Source organism: Sinohyriopsis cumingii, chromosome 7 (assembly GCF_028554795.1).
Source record: "Sinohyriopsis cumingii isolate HCF-2022 chromosome 7, ASM2855479v2, whole genome shotgun sequence".
Taxonomy (NCBI): Eukaryota; Metazoa; Mollusca; class Bivalvia; order Unionida; family Unionidae; genus Sinohyriopsis; species Sinohyriopsis cumingii.
In genome coordinates, this window is record NC_142967.1 from 119911213 (window position 1) to 119932376 (window position 21164).

The 21164-nt window shown below is 34.1% G+C and overlaps 1 protein-coding gene across 3 annotated transcripts in view; it reads right to left on the minus strand.

Annotated features, from left to right (window-relative positions):
* The window catches only part of LOC149796021 (carnitine O-palmitoyltransferase 1, liver isoform-like), an 87945-nt gene that overhangs the window by 52090 nt on the left and 14691 nt on the right, over positions 1-21164 (minus strand). For 2 of the 3 annotated variants that reach the window (XM_089965935.1, XM_089965936.1), the window contains exons 3-7: positions 19402-19524; positions 14577-14685; positions 6272-6466; positions 3485-3589; positions 9-140 (exon numbers count right to left, since the gene is read on the minus strand). In XM_089965935.1, coding sequence (XP_089822061.1) covers positions 9-140; positions 3485-3589; positions 6272-6466; positions 14577-14685; positions 19402-19524 — 664 coding nt within the window. The remainder of the gene's footprint in view (positions 1-8; positions 141-3484; positions 3590-6271; positions 6467-14576; positions 14686-19401; positions 19525-21164) is intronic. The other variant, XM_089965938.1, reaches the window with a different exon arrangement.

The following is a 21164-nucleotide window of genomic DNA, read 5'->3' on the forward strand; positions in this document are numbered from 1 at the left end:
CAGAATACCTGGTAGTGGAGAAGACTCTCTCATACTGAGCCATACAAAGAGGGATAGTGTTTCTGATAAATAAAGGCTGAATTTGTTCCCTGTCAATCTTCTGCTTTATCAAAAAGAAGTAATACACAACACTGGCTGCCCTGAAACATAATACATCATATCCTACACTACTTAAGTAACAATCAACAAACCACATGGCTACACTGCAAACAAGATTTATCCTTTTGAATCTATGATTTTGTTATAAACAAAAAGTCCATTAACATATTTATAAGTTACAGAGATCCAAATCATTGAAAATACTTATCAGGAATCCAAGTACAGTGGAACCCCGCTATAACACGATAATTGGGGTCTGAAAAATTGGATCACATTAATATCGGGGTCAAGGTAATGTGGGGGTTTTACAGTATTTTACTTTTCTGATTCTGAGAACAACTCATTGGCACATATATGTGTGTTCATGTCTAATGTATATGATGAATAGGGTATCAAAACCATTTACTATCATGCCGTCGTGGCATGCAGTTCATTTATAATGCATGTAATTCCATTGAAAAACTGCACAGATTTACAATATTCAATAATTTTTTTCCCACATCATTGTGTCTGAATTCAGCATCTAATATACAGTATGAACAGAGTATCAACACCATTTACTTGCCGTCTGATATCGTACCTTTGGCATATGTAACTTCAAAAACACATGTACAGTTCATTACGTTCCAGGGTCTATGAACGGTGTCTGTACAAATTTCATACAACTAAAATTTTCTCATATGCGTTTCCATGTACATTTATCCATTGTAAATTTCCAATAAGTAACGCTTGTATGCCTATTTGTCTGAACGACTACAGCAAGAATAATTAACAATCAACACATGCTTTCAACGTGCATATAACTTTTACTTCAGATTATGTGAATATCGAAAGAAACGTGTGAAAACTACTATACTAATCATTGTGCAAAGTGCAGAGAATGACTTGCTTTTGTGAACTTGCTTTTCCATAATGGTAAATTATTTTTATAAAAAATAGGAAATTAATAACGAGTTCATAAACAAACATTATACCCATGTAAAACCAGAGAACTAAGTGCAGCAGGGCTGCAATGGTCACGAGTCAATTTTTTAAAAACGTTTTAGCTAAACACATGTACAATTTCATACCCTTTCAATTTCCAGCTAATAAAGCGGGCATTATTTACTGGTCAACTGATTGCACTTAATGCCACTGCCAAGTCTATACAATATTTTGGCGGCTTTCATTTTTTGATGTTTTTTAAATTGTGAGAATCTTTTATCAACCACCGCATTGTCTGCTGCTTGGTTGTGAAGAAACACATGTCGGCTATTGTTTGAGCAGCGATTGTATACAGAATTAATTGAAGACAATCACAAAGACAACCTACTGGCTTTACTTATGGATCAGCAATAAGTAACATTTCCAATAATGTTTATTTTGGCATAACACTTCAAGAACCTGGTGAAATGGTTAAATTTCAGAAGCCAAGCCACGATTGTATTAGATTCGAATTCACACGTGAACTTTTCCCCAAAATGATAAACATTTTACACACTATTTCTTGTACTTTAAAAAAAGTATTTTTCCATGTATGAGAAAAATACACGCACATGTATTTAAAATTTTAAGAACCACACCACGATCATATTATGTATCATATTATATTCTAATTCATACACGATCTCTTCCACAAAATGATAATAATTTTTTTGCGCAAAGTGCAGAGAATGAATTCCGTTTGTAAATTTGCTTTTCTTTAACAGTAAAATATTTGTATAAAAAAAACAGGAAATTAATAATGAATTCATAAGCAAAAACCATACACATGTGAAACCCAAGAACTAAGTGCAGTAGGCCTGCAATGGTCACGAGTCATTTTATACATTTTTTAGAAGTTGAATGCATGTACAATTTCATATCCTTTCAATTTCCAGCTAATAAAGCAGGCATTATTTACGGTCAACTGATTGCATCTAATAATACTGCCAAGCCCAGCAAACATCTTGGCAGCTTTTGTTTTTTGATGTTTATTAAACTGTCAGAACCTTTTATCAACCATCACATTGTCTGCTGCTTGGTTGTGTATGCAGTTAAAGAAGATTCACATGCTGGCTATTGTTTGAGCAACAACTGTATACATAATTAATTGAAAACAATCACAAAGACGACTTACTGGCTTTACTCATGGACCATAAATAAGTAACATGTTTGATAATGTTTATTTTGGCATAACACTTCAAGAGCCTGGCTATGTTGTTAAATTTCAGAAGCTATGCCATGATTGTATTATATCAAAATTCATATGCGAACTCTTCCACAAAATGATAATAAATGGTTTACACACTATTTCTCATACTTAACTTTCATATTAAAATTTCAATCCACCTGATCCATGCATATTTAATCGAAATGAAACAAACAATACAGTAAAATGCTAACACCACAAACAATACAGTAAAATACTAACACCACAAACAATACAGTAAAATACTAACACCACAAACAATACAGTAAAATACTAACACCACAAACAATACAGTAAAATACTAACACCATAAACACTACAGTAAAATACTAACACCACAAACAATACAGTAAAATACTAACACCACAAACAATACAGTAAAATGCTAACACCACAAACAATACAGTAAAATACTAACACCACAAACAATACAGTAAAATGCTAACACCACAAACAATACAGTAAAATACTAACACCACAAACAATACAGTAAAATACTAACACCACAAACAATACAGTAAAATGCTAACACCACAAACAATACAGTAAAATACTAAAACCATTGCTTGAAGCACAAGTACCAATTACATATTATGTATATATACAGTAATTACAGTCCAGTAATAAAGCTCACACAACAATAACAAGACCAATAAATAAACATTGTGTCAATCAAGTCTCCTGATACATTTGTGCCGTTCCTATGTAAGTAATCCCAAAGGTCCAGCTTCATCAAAAAATAATTAGTTTCAATGTCTTGTAGGGGAACAAACTTGTACCATTCTTAATATCATGACTGTTGGAAAGTACTAATGAGGCAACCTTATAGACGGTGTTTCAAGATCATGCACAAATATGCTCCAATAACCAAGTGGCATGATGTCACTGGGCACTCAGACAAAAACATGGGGCAAGGGATCGATCTTGACCAGTATTTAATTTGTGCTAATACTGGCAACAATACTGTCTAAACTATTTGAGTGACTATCCTGTTGTTGTTGGCATATTTTTATCCTTTGGTATTCTTTATATTAGGTAAAGAGGATAATTCATCAAATCAATTACATATAAAGATGTAAAAAAAACTAACAAAGGCAAAACATGAAACTAAAGTCCCCAAAAAATGTTTTTTGATCATAATCACAAAAGCTGATAATCAGGAAAATAAATGAAACCACAGCAAATTAAATTACATGTCTTTAAGTACACACTAACCTGGCTGTTTGGCAGCTGGTGGGAATCCAGCGGCATTGATCCATGATATAGTAATTACTGTTGATAGGTAATGGTGTTCTGTTCATCAAGTAAACATACTTCTCCCTGTAAGAATGATAACGAAAGGTGTATATTTTTTTTTTAAATTGTGGTCACAGCTTTGCGAAAATTGATGACAATTCCACCTGCACTGTTTTGAGAAAAAGCATATTTTTGCATCAAAAGCACAAAATAATTCCATAACTCACCTCATGAACTATATTCTCAAGAAATTCTCCAAAAATGCCCATCAAAAAACTTCCGACTGACAATAAATTGCAATCAATTCACTTACAAGTTTCACATGCAAATGACAAAACAACATACCAGTACTGCTCTTGTTAACTGAATGGATTGAACATACGTCATTTTCACTAAAATTATGAAATAATAAATACAATTTATCTCATCTATTTTTGGCTAAATTTAGTTCTGCACCATTCCAATAATTTCAATACATTATACGACTGAACATATTTTTAGTACAACTGAACTAAATGTTCAAGGTTTAAGGTTGCTAACTGCTCTCCAATACTCCAATACTCGTCAGGCTTCAAACGCTACAACACACTGCTCTAAGTACGACACCCAGGAGGCACAGACGAATAGTGAGCTGCCCATTATAGTATGCAAATAATTTTATTTGAGTCTCCTTATACTGTAGTAAAAATTGCTTTAGTGAAAATGTTACAATAAAAAATAATAAGAGTTGTCTATCTCACTGTTCAATGATTTTTTTTAAAAATCCAAAAGGACTTTTAGCTTCCTTCACAAGATCACTGACTGCAGACCTCTGATGACACTGTGATTATTAAGTTCCACACCTAACCAGCTCGCAGTAGTCTTCTGCTCCAGACTTCCCCCTAAATCACTTTATTTTATGAAGATTGGAAATGTCTTCTCTGTTATCATTTGAATGTATCGATAACAAAATGACTAAATTCAGCCTACAAGAAAGTTCAAACTTCACTGGTCCTGTGGCTGGGTTTTTGAGGTTGCTGACTGCTCTCCAATACGCCACCAATTTAAGCTTACATGGACGAGGAAGTTCCTGATCTGGGCTGAAGGGTTTCAAATTTAGTTAACAAGTCACTTTTGGCACTGGGTGAAATAACATGTTTGGCATCTGAACATGAACAGAATTTAAAAAAATAGAAGCTGCCCACCCTAAATTTGCTTCTAAAACATCATAACCAACACAATAACAATTAAACAAATAAAAAAATTCAAAATCTCTTAAGTTTTTCTGTGGATATCATTCTTTTGCTGGTCTCTCCCTCCAAACTACCTCTGAAAAAAGGTAAGCTGATTTTTATTCAAAGACTTCAAAATCATGGACCACCTTTGATCTCTTAACTATATAAAAATCCTCAGGAAAATATCCTACATTTGGCCTTAAACTCTCCAGATTGTAAAAATAAGGTAATTATATAATATTCGGTCATCCAGGCAACTGGGTATAAACATGATGATCACACAAAGTAGATTCCAAGAAACGTCCACAATTTACACACCATTTTGGGTCTTGCTTTATGCTTATTACAAAGATCCCAGGAAATGTCCAGAACTATCATACCATTTTGGGTCTTGCTTTTTTGCTGCCACATTTTTTGGCATAAGCATTTCTTTTAGGAAAACACTTAAGAAAATGTTTCTCACTGCATTATGCTCCAAGCTCAAAAGTCAAGCTGACAGGAAAATAAAAATTATAAATATCAAACATGTGGATATCATCATTTTGCAAGCTGGACTCTGGCCTCCTTGTCATCTTCATATTTGAAACTTTTTTGTTAGTTCAACCTGCTGACATCTGCATAGGCTGGTGTGTGTGTGTGTGTGTGTGTGTGTGTGTGTGTGTGTGTGTGTGTGTGTGTGTGTGTGTGCATGTTTGTGTTTCAGATCATTTGCACTAAAAATACCAGACCTTTTCTTAAAATTCAACTATTTCTTGAAAATGTAACATAACCTATTCTGATTTCTTTATATTTTTTGTCCAAGTAATTGCTAACATAAGATGGTATTGGTGCATCAGAAATTATAACAATCACATACAATTTAATAAAAAGTACAGAAAATGAAGGAAATATACCAGGAACTTAATTAGGAAAGTAATACCCCAGAGGCCCATTCAAAGAATTCTTACTAAAAAGTGTTCATATTTAAAAGTCTTCATTAATTAATATCTTTTTCTTTATCTGGTATTGAAGCAATATAAAAAAAAAGAGTTCAACCAAGACACTAAGGATTGTCATTTGTTACATATCAGTCTCATCATTATTCCCTTTTTCTTCCTTTTCCAAGTTCTGAGGAGTAACACAACTTGATGGGTATTTAAAATTAAGTCATTTTCTGTCAATCAAAAGATCTGACCTTATGTCTTAGCGTAGCTTCACCAAACCCTCTGGCTTAGCTTAGCCGTATCAAGCCTCATGTCTTAGCTTAGCCTTATCAAACCCTATGGCTTAGCTTAGCCTCATCAAGCCTCATGTCTTAGCTTAGCCTTATCAAGCCTCATGTCTTAGCTTAGCCTTATCAAACCCTATGGCTTAGCTTTGCCTTATCAAGCCTCATGTCCTAACATCATTATTTTACATTAAAGTTTTTTTTAAACTTGTATATTATTTCTGCTACTATTCTCACTTGAAAATATTACAGCTTTTTTGAATAACACTACATCTGAAGATATAAATTTCCAGAATTTCAACCATACACTGCCTAAGACTTAATATATTTTGTAGAAGTTCTTACCACCAGTCACTGACATAGTTTGGGGACCACCAGGACTTCAGATATAGGATCCTCTGTAACTTCTGGCCCAGAGTCCTCTCGAACTCTTTGGACTCCTTCTTCAAGGTCTGAATAATTTCTGAACCATCACCATAAAGGGGCTTCAGGGAGTGAATAAGACCTTTCAGGGTATCCTTTAATGGTGGTACATGCAGCCTATAACATAAACAAGACAAGTTCACTATGTAAACTAAATTACTAAATCCATGAGATAGTCATATCATTTAATTAGCAAAGATTATAAAGTATAAATAACAAATGTTGATTCATAAAAGATGGCCAAATAATTAATAAAGAATTTTCAGTTACATGCAACCTCCCAAAAACTGAATGGACATGAATTTATAGCAATCTGAAGATGCAAATGTCGTATACTGAAAACTGATCATGTATCAAATCATTCTGGGCCAAGGATAGACAAGCTCAACTGATATCTGTGAGAGAAGCTTCCCCCATCAAAAAAGTAAAAGTATGCAATAACCCTTGCAAAACTTATGAAATAACATGGAATAGTCAGGGACATCTTCATATGATGACCATGATATGTACCAAGTATCACTGAAACCCATCTGTAATCTGTAACCCCAGTCCCATGTACATTTTAATGGAACAGCCCTAAGACTAACTGCAGTCAGAATAGTGTAATACAGTAAAACCTGTCATGAGCGACCTCTGCTATGAGCGACCACCTGTCATTTCCGACCACAATCGTAATGCACGGATCGATTTTACTATATAAACGCTCTGTTATGAACGACCACCTGCTAAACGCGACCAGCGACCGCGATTTCTTGGCAAAATATGCATTTTGACACTGCTATGAACGACCGCATTGCCAAAAAAACAAAACAGATTGACACCACTGACCTTAACTTAATCCTTTGTAAACACTAGAGCTCGGGATAAATGTAGTTTGCAAACAAAGTGCACATTAAATAACACTATAGTTGAACAACCATATATCGAGATAAACACCTCTAACCATCATTTAATCTTTTGTAACAAAGACTGTATAAATAGTAAAGATTGCTCTAATAAAGTATTTAAAAAGAATTTGTCTTGCTACAGTACCAGTTTTGTGAAATTTACAACTCTAGCATATGGTGTCATTTGTAAACTGCAGTAAACCAGACTAAAGTACATGTCACTAACCGCCATTGTAGTGCCGAAGTCATGTGAATAGCCAGTAAGAGTAACATCAAAGGGAGTAATGATGGATATACGCAGTCAATTTAGAGGTTTGTATTTTTTCTTTATGAAAACTCACAAAACGCCAGTAGTCCTTATGTCCCAGTGAGAAATCATTTGAAAGGGCTTCAGTGTAGGTTTGAGTATATCATTTCTTTCCAGTTAATCCATAATGCCTGGAGGGTGAATGAGCTCATTGTCTTTAATGCTAGTAAGTGAGAATCATTTCCGGATTTTTTTAAAATTATTTTTCATTTCTTTTGTTAGTGTTTCACCAAGCCACCATCTGTTTACCTAGGTGCAGATGGTCACAACCTTTGTTTATCAAGCTATAATGCTGTTGATTTAAACTTTGTCTCAGAATAAATGTATTGTTTCTTAATGAGTTAATTATGTCTTTTGGTTTCATTCATTGGTACATAATATATATTTATTCCACATTTCCCCAAAACATGATCAAAACCGAGTCCATTAGAAATGAATGGCAGAAAGGTACACAAGCAGAGGAAATATGCCACGGCATGACAGACAGTTTACGGAGATCTGAACGAGCAAGTATGGGAGTGGTTTTGTGTTGCAAGGAGTAAAAACATATTAGTAAGTGGAAAGTTGATTCAGGAAAAGGCAATAATTGAGATACATGTTCAGACCAAACAGCTGAGTAAAACATGTCAACAAAGAAGTATAACGGATTTCTTAAAAACACAAGTGAATAAGTGTATAGAATAAGATATATACATCATATCTAACTGTTCATTTTTTGTATATATTAATGTGACATTGAAATATAAATTTTATTCTCGTTGTTTATAGATGTATATCTTTATTATATAAAGATATTTTTGAGAGGAATGCATGCAATATTTAACAAGATTTATGAATAAAGGATATGATACATGTACAGTGAGTATGGGTATTATTTATTTTTCAACAATGCTAACGACTGACCCTGAAAACCAGTCCATTTTCACACACCTCTTATGAGAGACCACCTGTCTTGAGAGACCGCTTTTGGTTGGCAGAAGGGGCGGTCTCTCATAACAGGTTTTACTGTATATAACACCATGCTACAAATCAAAAAGGGAAATAACTCTTACTAAAATGGTGGGAAAACAATAATTGGTCGATGTGCACATCTTCAGAAAATAATAACAACAATTAGTAGCTAATATGACAACATCCATCAGTTGTTGTTGCTGTGGGGTTTAACGCCATTTTTCAGCACATGATAGACTATACATGGTGGCCAGTATTAATGGTGGAGGAAGAACCCGGGAAAACCCTGGAAAGAAACACCGACCCACGAGAAGCTACCGGCAAGCTTTCTCATATACCCACACTGGCTGATCCGAGACTCGAACCGACGCAGATAGAGGTGAGATGGCAGTGATCCGTAACAGAGAGCACTTTAGACCACTCGGGGCCCCTCCATCCATCAGTAACTTCAAAACTAGAAGAGTTCACAAGACTATGTTACATATTGCATCCATAATTTTTTTTAAAAATCCAAAAAGTGTAATTATTTCTTCAGAAAAAATACAAATAGTGATTGGCAATGGACCAACATGTACATCTTCTGATGAAAACCAAAATATATCCCAAGTTTTGAAGCAATCCACTGAAAACAAAGAGAATCCTTGTAACAGCATTCACAAGATTATATATCATATACTGCATCCTGCTGGTAGTCGAATGAGGTTGTAACTCCAACAAAAATCATAGTAGCAGTGACTTTGTCAATAAAAGCATCTTCAGATGACCAAAATAGGTACAGCAACAGCTTTCTTCTGAGACAACCCCTTCTGCCAATAAAAAGTGTTCTCTCCAGGCTGGATGTCTCTCATAACAGGTCTGTGCAGGAGGGTCAGTTTTCACAGTCAAAATATAACTGACTTTAAAATGGAAATTTTTTACGATGACCATGCATGTATTTTATTATTTATTTAAAGTTATTGTGCAAAGCTTTACCTGCATTCATCTCTGAATAATTTTATACAGCAAAAGCCATAAACACTTACCATAACAATTTACGCTTATATTTCTGAAGATTTTAACATATCCGGGGCAGTGGTAATAATGACTGGAGCAGTTATGATCAAGCCCTGGGTAAATACGGAATATATATGCACCAATTAATTCACCGAATAGAATAAACTACCCAGAAATAGAATACATTTATTAGAGACAAAAGTGGTAAAATGGGTAAACTGGAATAATAAAGTAAATAACCAATACTCCATGTTGGACAATTGAAGAGATCTCTGACGGAAATAACTAATTCTTACCTATAAGGGATATATTATATATCACTTTTACCTGGCACTTGTAATGAATTGAAATGTTAGTCTCTTATAAGTGCATAATATTAAAACAATATTAATCCATGCTTCACCTATATTTTACATACAAGTCGTTTATATGGGGTTTAAAGGAGACTAGAAATCAAAATTTTCCTTTTACGTATGTAATTCTCTACAGATTTTAATTCGACTGTCATGTTTGTAAATTAAATATCTTAAGCAGGTAGTGATTTTATTGCACGGAAGATACCAAGATTCCGTAAATTGCCGAGTTTTTCCGAGTTTTGATGAGACGACAGATCACGTGGTACCGTGACGCAATACTAGCCAGTCCTCGAATACAAACATAAACATTGGCAAGCGAGGCAGACGGAAGGAGACCACATCTGGGTTGCACATTCAAAACTTGAATCTGCAGTCTGATATAATAGTTTATGTACTGTACTGGTCAGTGCTAAAAGAAATGTTTTAGGCGCAGGCCCCGGGCTGGTGACTTAAATAAACTCAAACCCTGACTGAAATTCCACAAGCCCGGACAGTTCATACCTGTCAACTCTCAAGCCGGGAGAAAAACCTCCAGATTTTGGGGGTATTTCCTCATCTACATCCCGATCTCGTAATATCTCTAAATTTTTTGCAGTGAAGTCCAGATTAATACATTATGTCTGTCAATTTTCATTTGTCAGAAGAAAAAAAAAACAACCCCAAAACATTTATAAATAGATTTAACGTATGCAATCCACAGTCTAAACTGCCACACTGCAGACATCGTAGTGATATGACTGAAAAATTGTTAAAGCTATGTTAACAATTCAAATCACACGCACACACGTCTAAATCCGGCACTGGACGAATAATTAATATCACACAACAGTTTTGTTTCTTTTTTTTTCTTCTTCAGTAAATAGAACGTGAAAATTAAACATTATTCAAGTAAATTTCAGATGTTTTTAAACAACTACAACAGTACTATAGTATACAAAAATTAAAAGAATAAAATAGTCACCAATTAGCTTAAATGAATGATCACTCTGAAATTTTCTCTGCAAACAAAATCGCATCTCCATTTCCGCCAAAGAAACTTGGCCAGTTAACACCGGACATTCCTCTACCGCATATGTCAAGTTTAATTACCATGATTAAATTACAAGGAATAAAACAAAATATACCATGCAGTATATGTGGCCCTATAGAACTAATTCTGAATAAATATTTTGTTCAGCAAACAGTGTTACATGCATTAAGACTTAAACCAAAAGTCCATGGCATCGTAAGTAACAACAAAATAGGCATTGTTTATTTGGCAAGCAATTGCTGGTGCTTACACATACACACACTGTCGAACATGGTTTCTTTGAAGTATGTCCGAAGGGCAGTCCTTTTCACAAGATCAATGCAAGGATAAGGAGTATGTTCATTAGTCACACCGGCTTTATTGTTTGCGTACTTAAATCAAAACTTTAGCTATTTTGCAATTTAGCCAGAGCTGACCAGAATATGCAAAATGGGCTTGTCCTGGGCGAATAATAAGGCGTATCACATGGATAAAAGGTACGTCCCATGGGTGCTCGCACATTGGGGCAAGGGGTTGGGGGTTGGGTCAATAGCCCCCCCCCCCCCGTGTCTATTGTCAGCCATTTAATGTGAAACTTTGACCTCTTTTCATTTAATCGCTGCTATTTAAACTGCCCAAGGAATAGTTTTATATCAGTTCCAATCATTACAGATTACCGTTTATACATACTACATGTACACAATGATTTTTTTTTAAATTTGTACTTTTTATAAGATTACTGAAAATTGTGTTTTCTCGAAACACGACAGGTTTAGAATCTTACTTTTGGCAAAGCCTCCATTTGATTAAAATCAAATCTAAATTTCACCTTGGACAGTAGTGATTTGATTTAGATGGTGCCGTGTTAAGGCATGTATGTCAACATCTTGAAAATACATTTACTCATTTCATCCGGGCGATCAAAGTTTCCTCAGCCAAACAATTTTTGTTTCGATAAGCCTGACGGACACCTCACTTTGAATACAGGATAGGTCAGAACTAAAACCAGAGGGGCCCAGGGTGTCGGGCTATCAGATTTATTTTTAGCACTGCTGGTGTAGATAAAAGATCTGTGAATTGATTGTTGTATTTTGTGGTCACTTACTCGGCCTTCTGCCTATTTTCGTAACTCGCACGTTTAACACTTTTCCCAGGATTTAAAATATTCAATGTTATGTCTGGAACAGCGCCAACTTTTAGTCTAGGCCTAGCATTTGGGTATCCTTGAGCTGCCATTTTTTCAGAATCCCTCTCGTAACAGTCCTTTGAGAAATGTAACGAGCACAGAGTGCTGTATGGTGTTGCTTTGAAATCGACTTGTTTGTAATAATTTATCCATTCTTTCATTATGCCTTTATCTTTCGGAAAAGAGAAAAAAATGTTGTCCACAGGCTTTTCTTAATGTTCTATTACACCAGTAAGCAACGCAAAACAGTATTGTCTTTTACTCTGGCAACTCCCATTTGGGCTGCTGGAGTCGCTACTATGACGTCACATCCCGAAAGTAACCGAATAGGTGCGGAAATTTTGCATACGAGGTCACGGAAATTCAGCTCCTAGAAGATAGGCCAATATTTTAATATTGGCATTACGGCCGCAGATGATACTTCAGAATAAGGTTTTCTGCTACAGTACTTTTATTATTATGCTATATTTCCATTGGTTTCTGGTCTCCTTTAAGCCTTCATTAGCGGAGTATAAGTGAACTGTAAATTCTTGGACACTGTAGTTCTCTGACCAATTATTTATCGCAAAATAACCTCAAGTTTAAGGTTTGATGCAATATATAATCCAAGTTCAATGAAGGTGCTGCTATGATTTTTTCCCCAAAATTCATAACTTCCCACCAGATTTATCAATTTCAGTGGGTTGTATCAACAACAACAAAACTGGACTTCACATTTCCTTTAAAATACTCTAAGTTTTAAAAAATACATTCAACTTCGATAAAACTTATTTACAAAGCTAGAATAAGCAATGTGTGTGTGTGTGTGTGTGTGTGTGTGTGTGTGTGTGTGTGTCTTTACACATGTGAAAATTGCATAAATGCGGACCTGAATGAGAATACACAACCAAAAAAAATGCAGACACACTTTGTAAATAAAAAATTTCTGAGCATCAAACAATAAAGCATTTTTTTACAATTACATTTAAAACAGCACTATTTGGAACCAAACACTGAAATGATATATTCTAATGAACATTATCATAATTTGGATGTGGCCATGCTTCCTCTCCTGTTTCTGTAATTTAAATCATGGCAGTGTCTGCAGCTTTGGAATCATGTTATGCCAACTTTATCCTATGGTGGTTTTGTTTTGTTGGCTCTTTGTGCTTTCCAATATCATGTGGGATATATATATATATATATATATATATATATATATATATATATATATATATATATATATATATATATATATATATATGTATACACATCTGTTGTAAAATGACCATCAGAATGTTAAAGAAAACTCAACTGGCACCAGTGAGTTTAAACCTGCTTTCAAATTTTGTTGTAAGGGCATAATTGATAATGATAGTTTATGCTTTGAACATATATCTGAGAGAAAAATTGTATTTGTTATTTGGGAACTAAATTATGTTTATGTTTATCACTCTTATAAAACCTGTGCAGGCAAAACTGACTTGTCAATATGTGTATCTTTGTATGATAACCAGAACATGTGCAAATTTTTAGTAGTCCATGCAAAAGGTTCTGAATATATTCCTTCTAGCTCCAAATCAAAAGTGCAATAACACAAGCAAAAATTGCTTCAGTCAAGTGTTTTGATGAAATGTGCATCTCAAATAATGGCCACGACATGTACCAAGCTTCACCGATATCAACAAAAAACCCGGGAGACTAGTTTTCCTCCATACGCTGAATTCAGCAAGAAGATAATAAGGGCAATAGCTCTAATAAAAATTGCATGAACACAGCATTTTTAGGTGATAATCATGAAATTTACCAAGTTTTATGTAAATCCATTTAAAAAAAACTGCAGGACTAGTTGCATACACAAGATTGTGTAACGGAAGGAAAGATGGCCACCATGAATTCATACATATCCAATGAAAAAAAAAGGTCGGTGACCAACCTCCTGTATTGTGGTATAATATTTTTAAGGAGAGATGCTATGGTATTCATGGTTTAGTCAAAGATGTACTAGACAATGGCCACAACACAAATTTAGCCCAACATAACAAGCAGAAAGAATAAAAAAGAAAAGACTCAGGTAAAGTAATGTTATCACAAAATGTTTTCTGTTCTTTAGAATGGAGAAGCATAAAAGGCGTTATGATTTGCAAATTTAATCCACCTGACTCCATATCCAAAACATTTTTTTAAAACATATTATATGTCAATGCCACTACTACAACTGTACTATAAAGAGCTGTTGAGCTGATGACAATAAAAGTTTCATCTGGTTTATTATAATTAATTTAAAGTTTTAATGTTCAATTAAATACAAAAATCTGAATACACGTAACTTAATCACTATATTCTAATACATAAAAAGTTTTCTCACTTGTGTCCATGTGCTGATGACCCCACCCTAACCAAAACTTAAACACTTCTGAAATGATTTCCATGCCATAAAATTGATACGTATGTCGCACAATGCTAATACAGGTGATATAAAAATTATTAATATCACATATTCTATAAAGGAATCTGATGTAAAGAGCATGTTTTAATGTGTAAATGAACTCTACATACCTAGGCAAACTCTGCTGACATCCATATAATAGAGGACTGTAGCCGCCGACCAGTCGAACTACAAATGCCCAGAGTATTGTGCTTGTAGACTGTGTCTTGGGTTGTTCATCTGAAGAGGTAAAATCTAATTTTTAATTTCAATGGCAGCAATCAAAGTATCCATGATATTGGTGTGGCCATCGGAAAAAAGTAGTGGAAAGTAGTAATTGCACAAAAAATGAGTAGCAGAAACAGAGATATACCTTATTGAACATATTTACAACCACTGATTTAGACTACGGAACTTCAGAACAATCAATTTCCAGCTCTTATGACAAAAAGTAATGCAGCCACCTGACTTCTCAAATTACCCATTCTCTGGCAATTTTTGAAGAATACTATGCAATAAATGAGATAGAGGACAACAATTAAACCTTAGTATGCATCAAGAAAGTTTCAATAAAATCCTTCTGGCAACATGGGAGGAAAAGCTAAGGCAAACTTCATCCTAAAACTGTACTTTTCACAATATTTCCTTTTTGAAAATTTCAAAAAATAAAGTTCTCCAAAATGACAAAGAAAAACGGTAAAGCCTTATTTCCCATCATTTATTCAGCCAATGAAGTTTCAATAAAATCCTCTAAGGAGCATGAGAGAAAAATATAAATAAGAAAATACACACTGCACATCTAATGTGACAAAAATGCCCAGGTTGGCCTGATTTTGATCACCTGGGTAGTTGAAATATGTCAGCTTGTAAATGCAAATTCTCTGAAACTATAAAAGAAAAGCCTGGTGCACATAGTTGCTTTATGTTAATTTGATTTATATTTTTTCCTTGACCACATATGTAAAAATATGTGATCATTTTCTCTGCAAAAAGAAGCCAAGTCATTTATGCTACCATCACTGTCCCCTGGATCTCTCCATGGTCCTGAGCACTAGGCCCTAATTCATAACTTCAAAGCCCCTCCTTTATGGTATATACTTTTACCTGGCATTATAAAGGAAATGATCTGGGAGTTAATTTGTGCAGTGGCCCTCCTCTGATGCCCTGCCCATTAAGTTATAACTTGGAAACCAGTACTGAATGGAGCTGTGGTGGTTCAGTGATTATGGCACTGGCCATGCAACCAGAAGTATACAGGTCAAGTCCCAGACTAACTACCAAGTTTATTTTCATTTTTAAGGTCATAGGTTTAAGTATTCCAATAATTTAATTTGAAAGTGTTGAAGAAGGAAAGCATATTGGGATTTCATAAAGCTGTTGCATATTAAAAGCTAAAACTTAACAACTGTACAGTTAAAATATTGTGTGAGTAATAGCACTGAATATATATACATATACATATATATATATATATATATATATATATATATATATATATATATAAAATGTCAGACAGCAATGCACAATACATGTTGTAACATATCAACAACAAATGTTTCCGTCACTTTAACATGGAAATACTAGCAAGTGACCCCATCTATACTTCACCAAACTTGCTTCAAAATAATCATGAATTACAAAATGTGGTCAACATTTTAGCAAAATATTTCTGCAAATAAATTTATAAACTTGGACATGGTTTTCAAACAAAAATATTCTTCTTAAAGCAAAATCTTGTTCTTGCATAAATTTCAATACATGAAGATATTCTGATACTTAGATACATTTATTGGAGTACATCCAAGATATTTTTAGTTTGGCAGCCAAGAAGGTACAGTGCATAATTAGTAAATTCCTGCATAGCTTTTTTATACTTATAAAATTGTTTTGTGTGCACCATATACACACATAACCATTCCTGGTGTGTTTGTGTGTGATCTGGATTTTTAATGTAATGGATGCTTTAACTACTTAGGCCACTGGAGCAGACTGGATTAGTTGGTCTGAGCCCCTTTCAAGGTGTTTTGCATAGTGGCTTTAGTTAGCTTTTCTTAGACAATGACCATAAAGTATCATGCCTAAGGACACAAGTCAGCAACCAATATGGCCTGGTTTGGAATTAAATCCAGTACTCCTGCATAGCAATCTCACATGCAGACCACTGGTAACCACAATCTGGTCTTAAAAATGTAATAATGTTATCATATTATTATCAACATAGACTGTTACTTGATATATTGTTAATATATATTCTTTCTTCAGTTTATATTGTAAATCCTTTACTATGTATTTTTCTTTTGTTTTTTTAACAATATTTACTTAATGTATTGAAATTTAATCATCTTGTATTAAAATAAAATTATATTTATTTAATGATATTTTGACAAAAGGAATGATTCTGTATAACCCAAAAACTGTGATTATAAATAGTCATGATCACTGATTACTTCCCTTTCTGTACTCTATAAAGAAAAACAGCGCAGTAAGTTGCGTTATGTTTAAATATCTCCAACGTTTTTCATTGCTTATGTTATGGAAACAAACATTTTAAGGTTTCTTCAGCAATAATTGGTGGCACAGCAGCAGCATTGCTCTGGTAATGAAAAACCCATATACCAAGATGCATTGCGTCAAAGTGTATTCAGCACTTGTTTTAATATCAATTTGTGTATTAAAAAAATTTCATTTCACTAAAGGCAGCAACATTTGCTTATGGAACACCATTTGTATAAATATGAAAGGTGTTCAGTGCTTATGGAACACCATTTGTAAAATATGAAAGGTGTTCAGTGCTTATGGAACACCATTTGTATAAATATGAAAGGTGTTCAGTGCTTATGGAACACCATTTGTATAAATATGAAAGGTGTTCAGTGCTTATGGAACACCATTAGTATAAATATGAAAGGTGTTCAGTGCTTATGGAACACCATTTGTATAAATATTAAAGGCTTTCAGTGCTTATGGAACACCATTTGTATAAATATGAAAGGCTTTCAGTGCTTATGGAACACCATTAGTATAAATATGAAAGGTGTTCAGTGCTTATGGAACACCATTTGTATAAATATGAAAGGCTTTCAGTGCTTATGGAACACCATTTGCAAAATATGAAAGGTGTTTAGTGAGAACACTTTCAGTCATATTTGATCAAAATCTGTTCAGAGGTACCTAAGGAGAAGTTGCCAAAGGTTTTCTTTTTTCAGCAACCATGGACATACTTGATGTCCAGAATGCCTTCTCAAAAATTTGGTCAAATTCTGTTTCGTAATTTTGAAAAGTTGTTTCAAACATTGTACATTTTTATTATTGACAGTCACACTTGATGGCAAATTGGCATCATTTACATAATACTGAAATCATTACAGAGATGCTTTCTGACATATTGGGCCAATCTGTATTAAGCAGTTTCTAAGAATCCATCATTTAAAGCTCTAATGTTAATAATGGCAGCCATATTTCATCGTGGATTAGCATCATTATGTCATGATGATTTCTGATAATCTGGTCAAATTTCCATTGAGTAATTCTTAAGAAGTTATTTGAAGATTAGTCTAATTATTAGACCCTGCAGCCATATCTGAAGGCAGAGAGGCATCATTTAAATAAATTGGGAACACATCCATGCCAGGATTCTTTCTTTTAAAATTGGTAAAATTCTGTTGAGCAGTGTCTGAAAACAAGTTACAAATATCAATAAAAGACTAAAGAAAAATGCTGTAAGGTCACTAGGCCTCATGGCCAGGTGAGCTAAAACACTGCTGTAGTAAGTGAACAACCCTTGTAACAAGTAACAACTGGAAATGCCTTTGTTTTTCCAACAGGACAGCTACAGCTTTTACAGATAATGGAATGCTTTATTGCAAAATATCAAACACTTAAATTAAAGAATCTTAACAACGTTGACGTTTCTAATTACATTAAGCTGGAAATGTATCTGATTCCCAGTTCTGAAAATTCTAAAAATCTAATTGGCTAATAACCCAGGCAAATCATTCCTTATACATAATCTCAGACAGATAATATGAAACACATTATGTAATATGAAATTAATATGACAACCACCTTTTCAGAAACTCATGATAGGCTATGGCTTTAGCTGGTGCAAGAAACCAAAAGTTTAATCTGTCACTCATAATCTGTAATTTTTTGCTTCAAACATAACTGGCCATGGCATAGAATAAATGCACATTGCATGATTGGTTTTGAGTTGAACACATTTAGACAAATGGCTGCTGACTGACAGGTTGTCAGTTATAAGAAGAATTGTAATTGAAATGAAAAGTTTTGAAAGATTAAATGTAATGAATTGATGGAACCGGGCTTATATTTCTGTATAAATATAAAGCTCAGCACATATGATTAAATTTAGATATTGCAAGCCTCCAAATGAGTGTTAATTTCTACATGTCGAATAGTCCAACTGGATTTTATAGAAACACGCTTCCTTTTTCTCTCAGCAATGGCCAGTTAGTGAGAAATTAGTTTACGAAAACAGCTTCTGTTTTCAGTCATCTCATTAAGTTATGAAATGCAAATAAAACAACATCTAAACCTTAAATTAATTTCATTTTAATTGAAAACATTTGCATCTACTCATCAAAGTGCTTTATATTATGTCCATACATGACTACATTCACATTCAAATCAATTCAATAAAGAGGCTTGAATCTCCTACATCTAGATAACATTAAACACTCTTAATTTTTGTTGTTTGTTCCTAAGATTTTTTTAATGGGGATGAAATCATTACATGATGTTTTAGCAGGGTGGCTAGTAATATTCTAAAGTGCCTAATTACATTTTACACTTCATCTTTGACTCGGCTGAAGGATATTAAACAGTTTTGGAAATTCCCATCCACCCTGCTTAAACACCATGTAACAGACAGTCCCCATCTGATAATCTGCTGAAGCAGAAAAAGCAACACAGACACAAATTTCCCTCCAGGCTTACACATCCATCCTCTGTAGGAAAGAAGGGCTCTCAGAAGATATCTCCTGACATACAACAGGATGAGGAAAAATACAAAACCAGCCAGACAGGAAATCAAGAGTCCTCTCACTATGGCAGGCCAGTCTGCAACAATTTTAGAAGTTTAGATTTATGCATAGAAAATTAAATGAAAGCTAGTCATCATGATTTTAATTTGTACATGTTACATAGTGAAAGCAGGACATCAGTGAAGCATGCTACCTCAGTGTCAGATTAACACTACACCCCAGATATCATTACATAACTAGAGCTATGACTGATACATTGAAAAATAACCAGCTAATTAGAATTCACTAGAAGGACCTTAAACAAGGGACCTCATGTAGTGAAGAAGAAAAAAAAAATGAAGAGAATGGGCCATCTGCAGATATAACCCCTCTAATATAGGATGTGAAATGCTGAAAATTTAACTCATTCAAAGTTTCATCAATATAAGTGCATAAACAATATGGCTAAAATCCAATATTCCTTCCAAAATTTATGCTGCTGAAGCCAACAACAAAAAAGAGGGACAGTCAGAAGCCACAACTCAGTGACAACAAAGCATACAGCTACTTTAATTCACTCAAGGCCTCGTCAGTGTAAATCTGCGTGTTAAATATTATTGAAATCAAACCTTTCTATTCACAGTAATGCTGCAGAAACAAAAGTTAAGAGGACAGACATTCATGGGGCATAATTCCTGTCAATTATGTCATGGAATACTGAAAAGTGCTCTTGTTGAATGTCTCATCTAAATAAATCCTTATACCTAATTGGTTGAAAACCAACCAATAAATCCTTATACCTAATTTGTTGAAAACCAACCAATAAATCCTTATACCTAATTTGTTGAAAACCAACCAATAAATCGTTATACCTAATTGGTTGAAAACCAATTATGTCATGGAATGCTGAAATGTGAGCTTGTTGAATGTCTCATCTAAATAAATCCTAATACCTAATTTGTTGAAAACCAACCAATAAATCGTTATACCTAATTGGTTGAAAACCAATTATGTCATGGAATGCTGAAAAGTGAGCTTGTTGAATGTCTCATCTAAATAAATCCTAATACCTAATTTGTTGAAAACCAACCAATAAATCGTTATACCTAATTGGTTGAAAACCAATTATGTCATGGAATGCTGAAAAGTGAGCTTGTTGAAAGTCTCATCTAAATAAATCCTTATACCTAATTGGTTGAAAACCAACCAATAAATCCTTATACCTAATTGGCTGAAAACCAACCAGATAAAGTTATTCTGCAGCATATGTATCAGTAACTACCTTAAATAGCCACACTTCAGCTGAGGCCTCACATAAAAAGTATGCTGTCCACATATCTTACTTCTATACTCATTTACAGGTACAATACACTGTAAACCTTTTGAGGAAAACCTATCACAATATACAATTTATGGTCATTAGTATCCAAAGTTTACTGCTGAATAACATATTTATTCTGACTTCCATATGCTCTAGTCAGTAAGGGTGTTCTTTATATGCTCAGGTCTATATAGCATGAACAAATTTAGATAGTCATGATCTAGACCAGAAATACTTAACCTATGTTAGTAAAGCATAAAATGGAAGTCACAGTGACCTTCTTTGGGTGTAAGGATATTTCACTAATAGATATGTATCCCATGATCATGTTTCTTGATCTGAACATAAACAGCACCCCTAAATGAACTCTGAGCCGAAAATTTCAACAAAGTCAGTGCCACATGAAATATAAATCA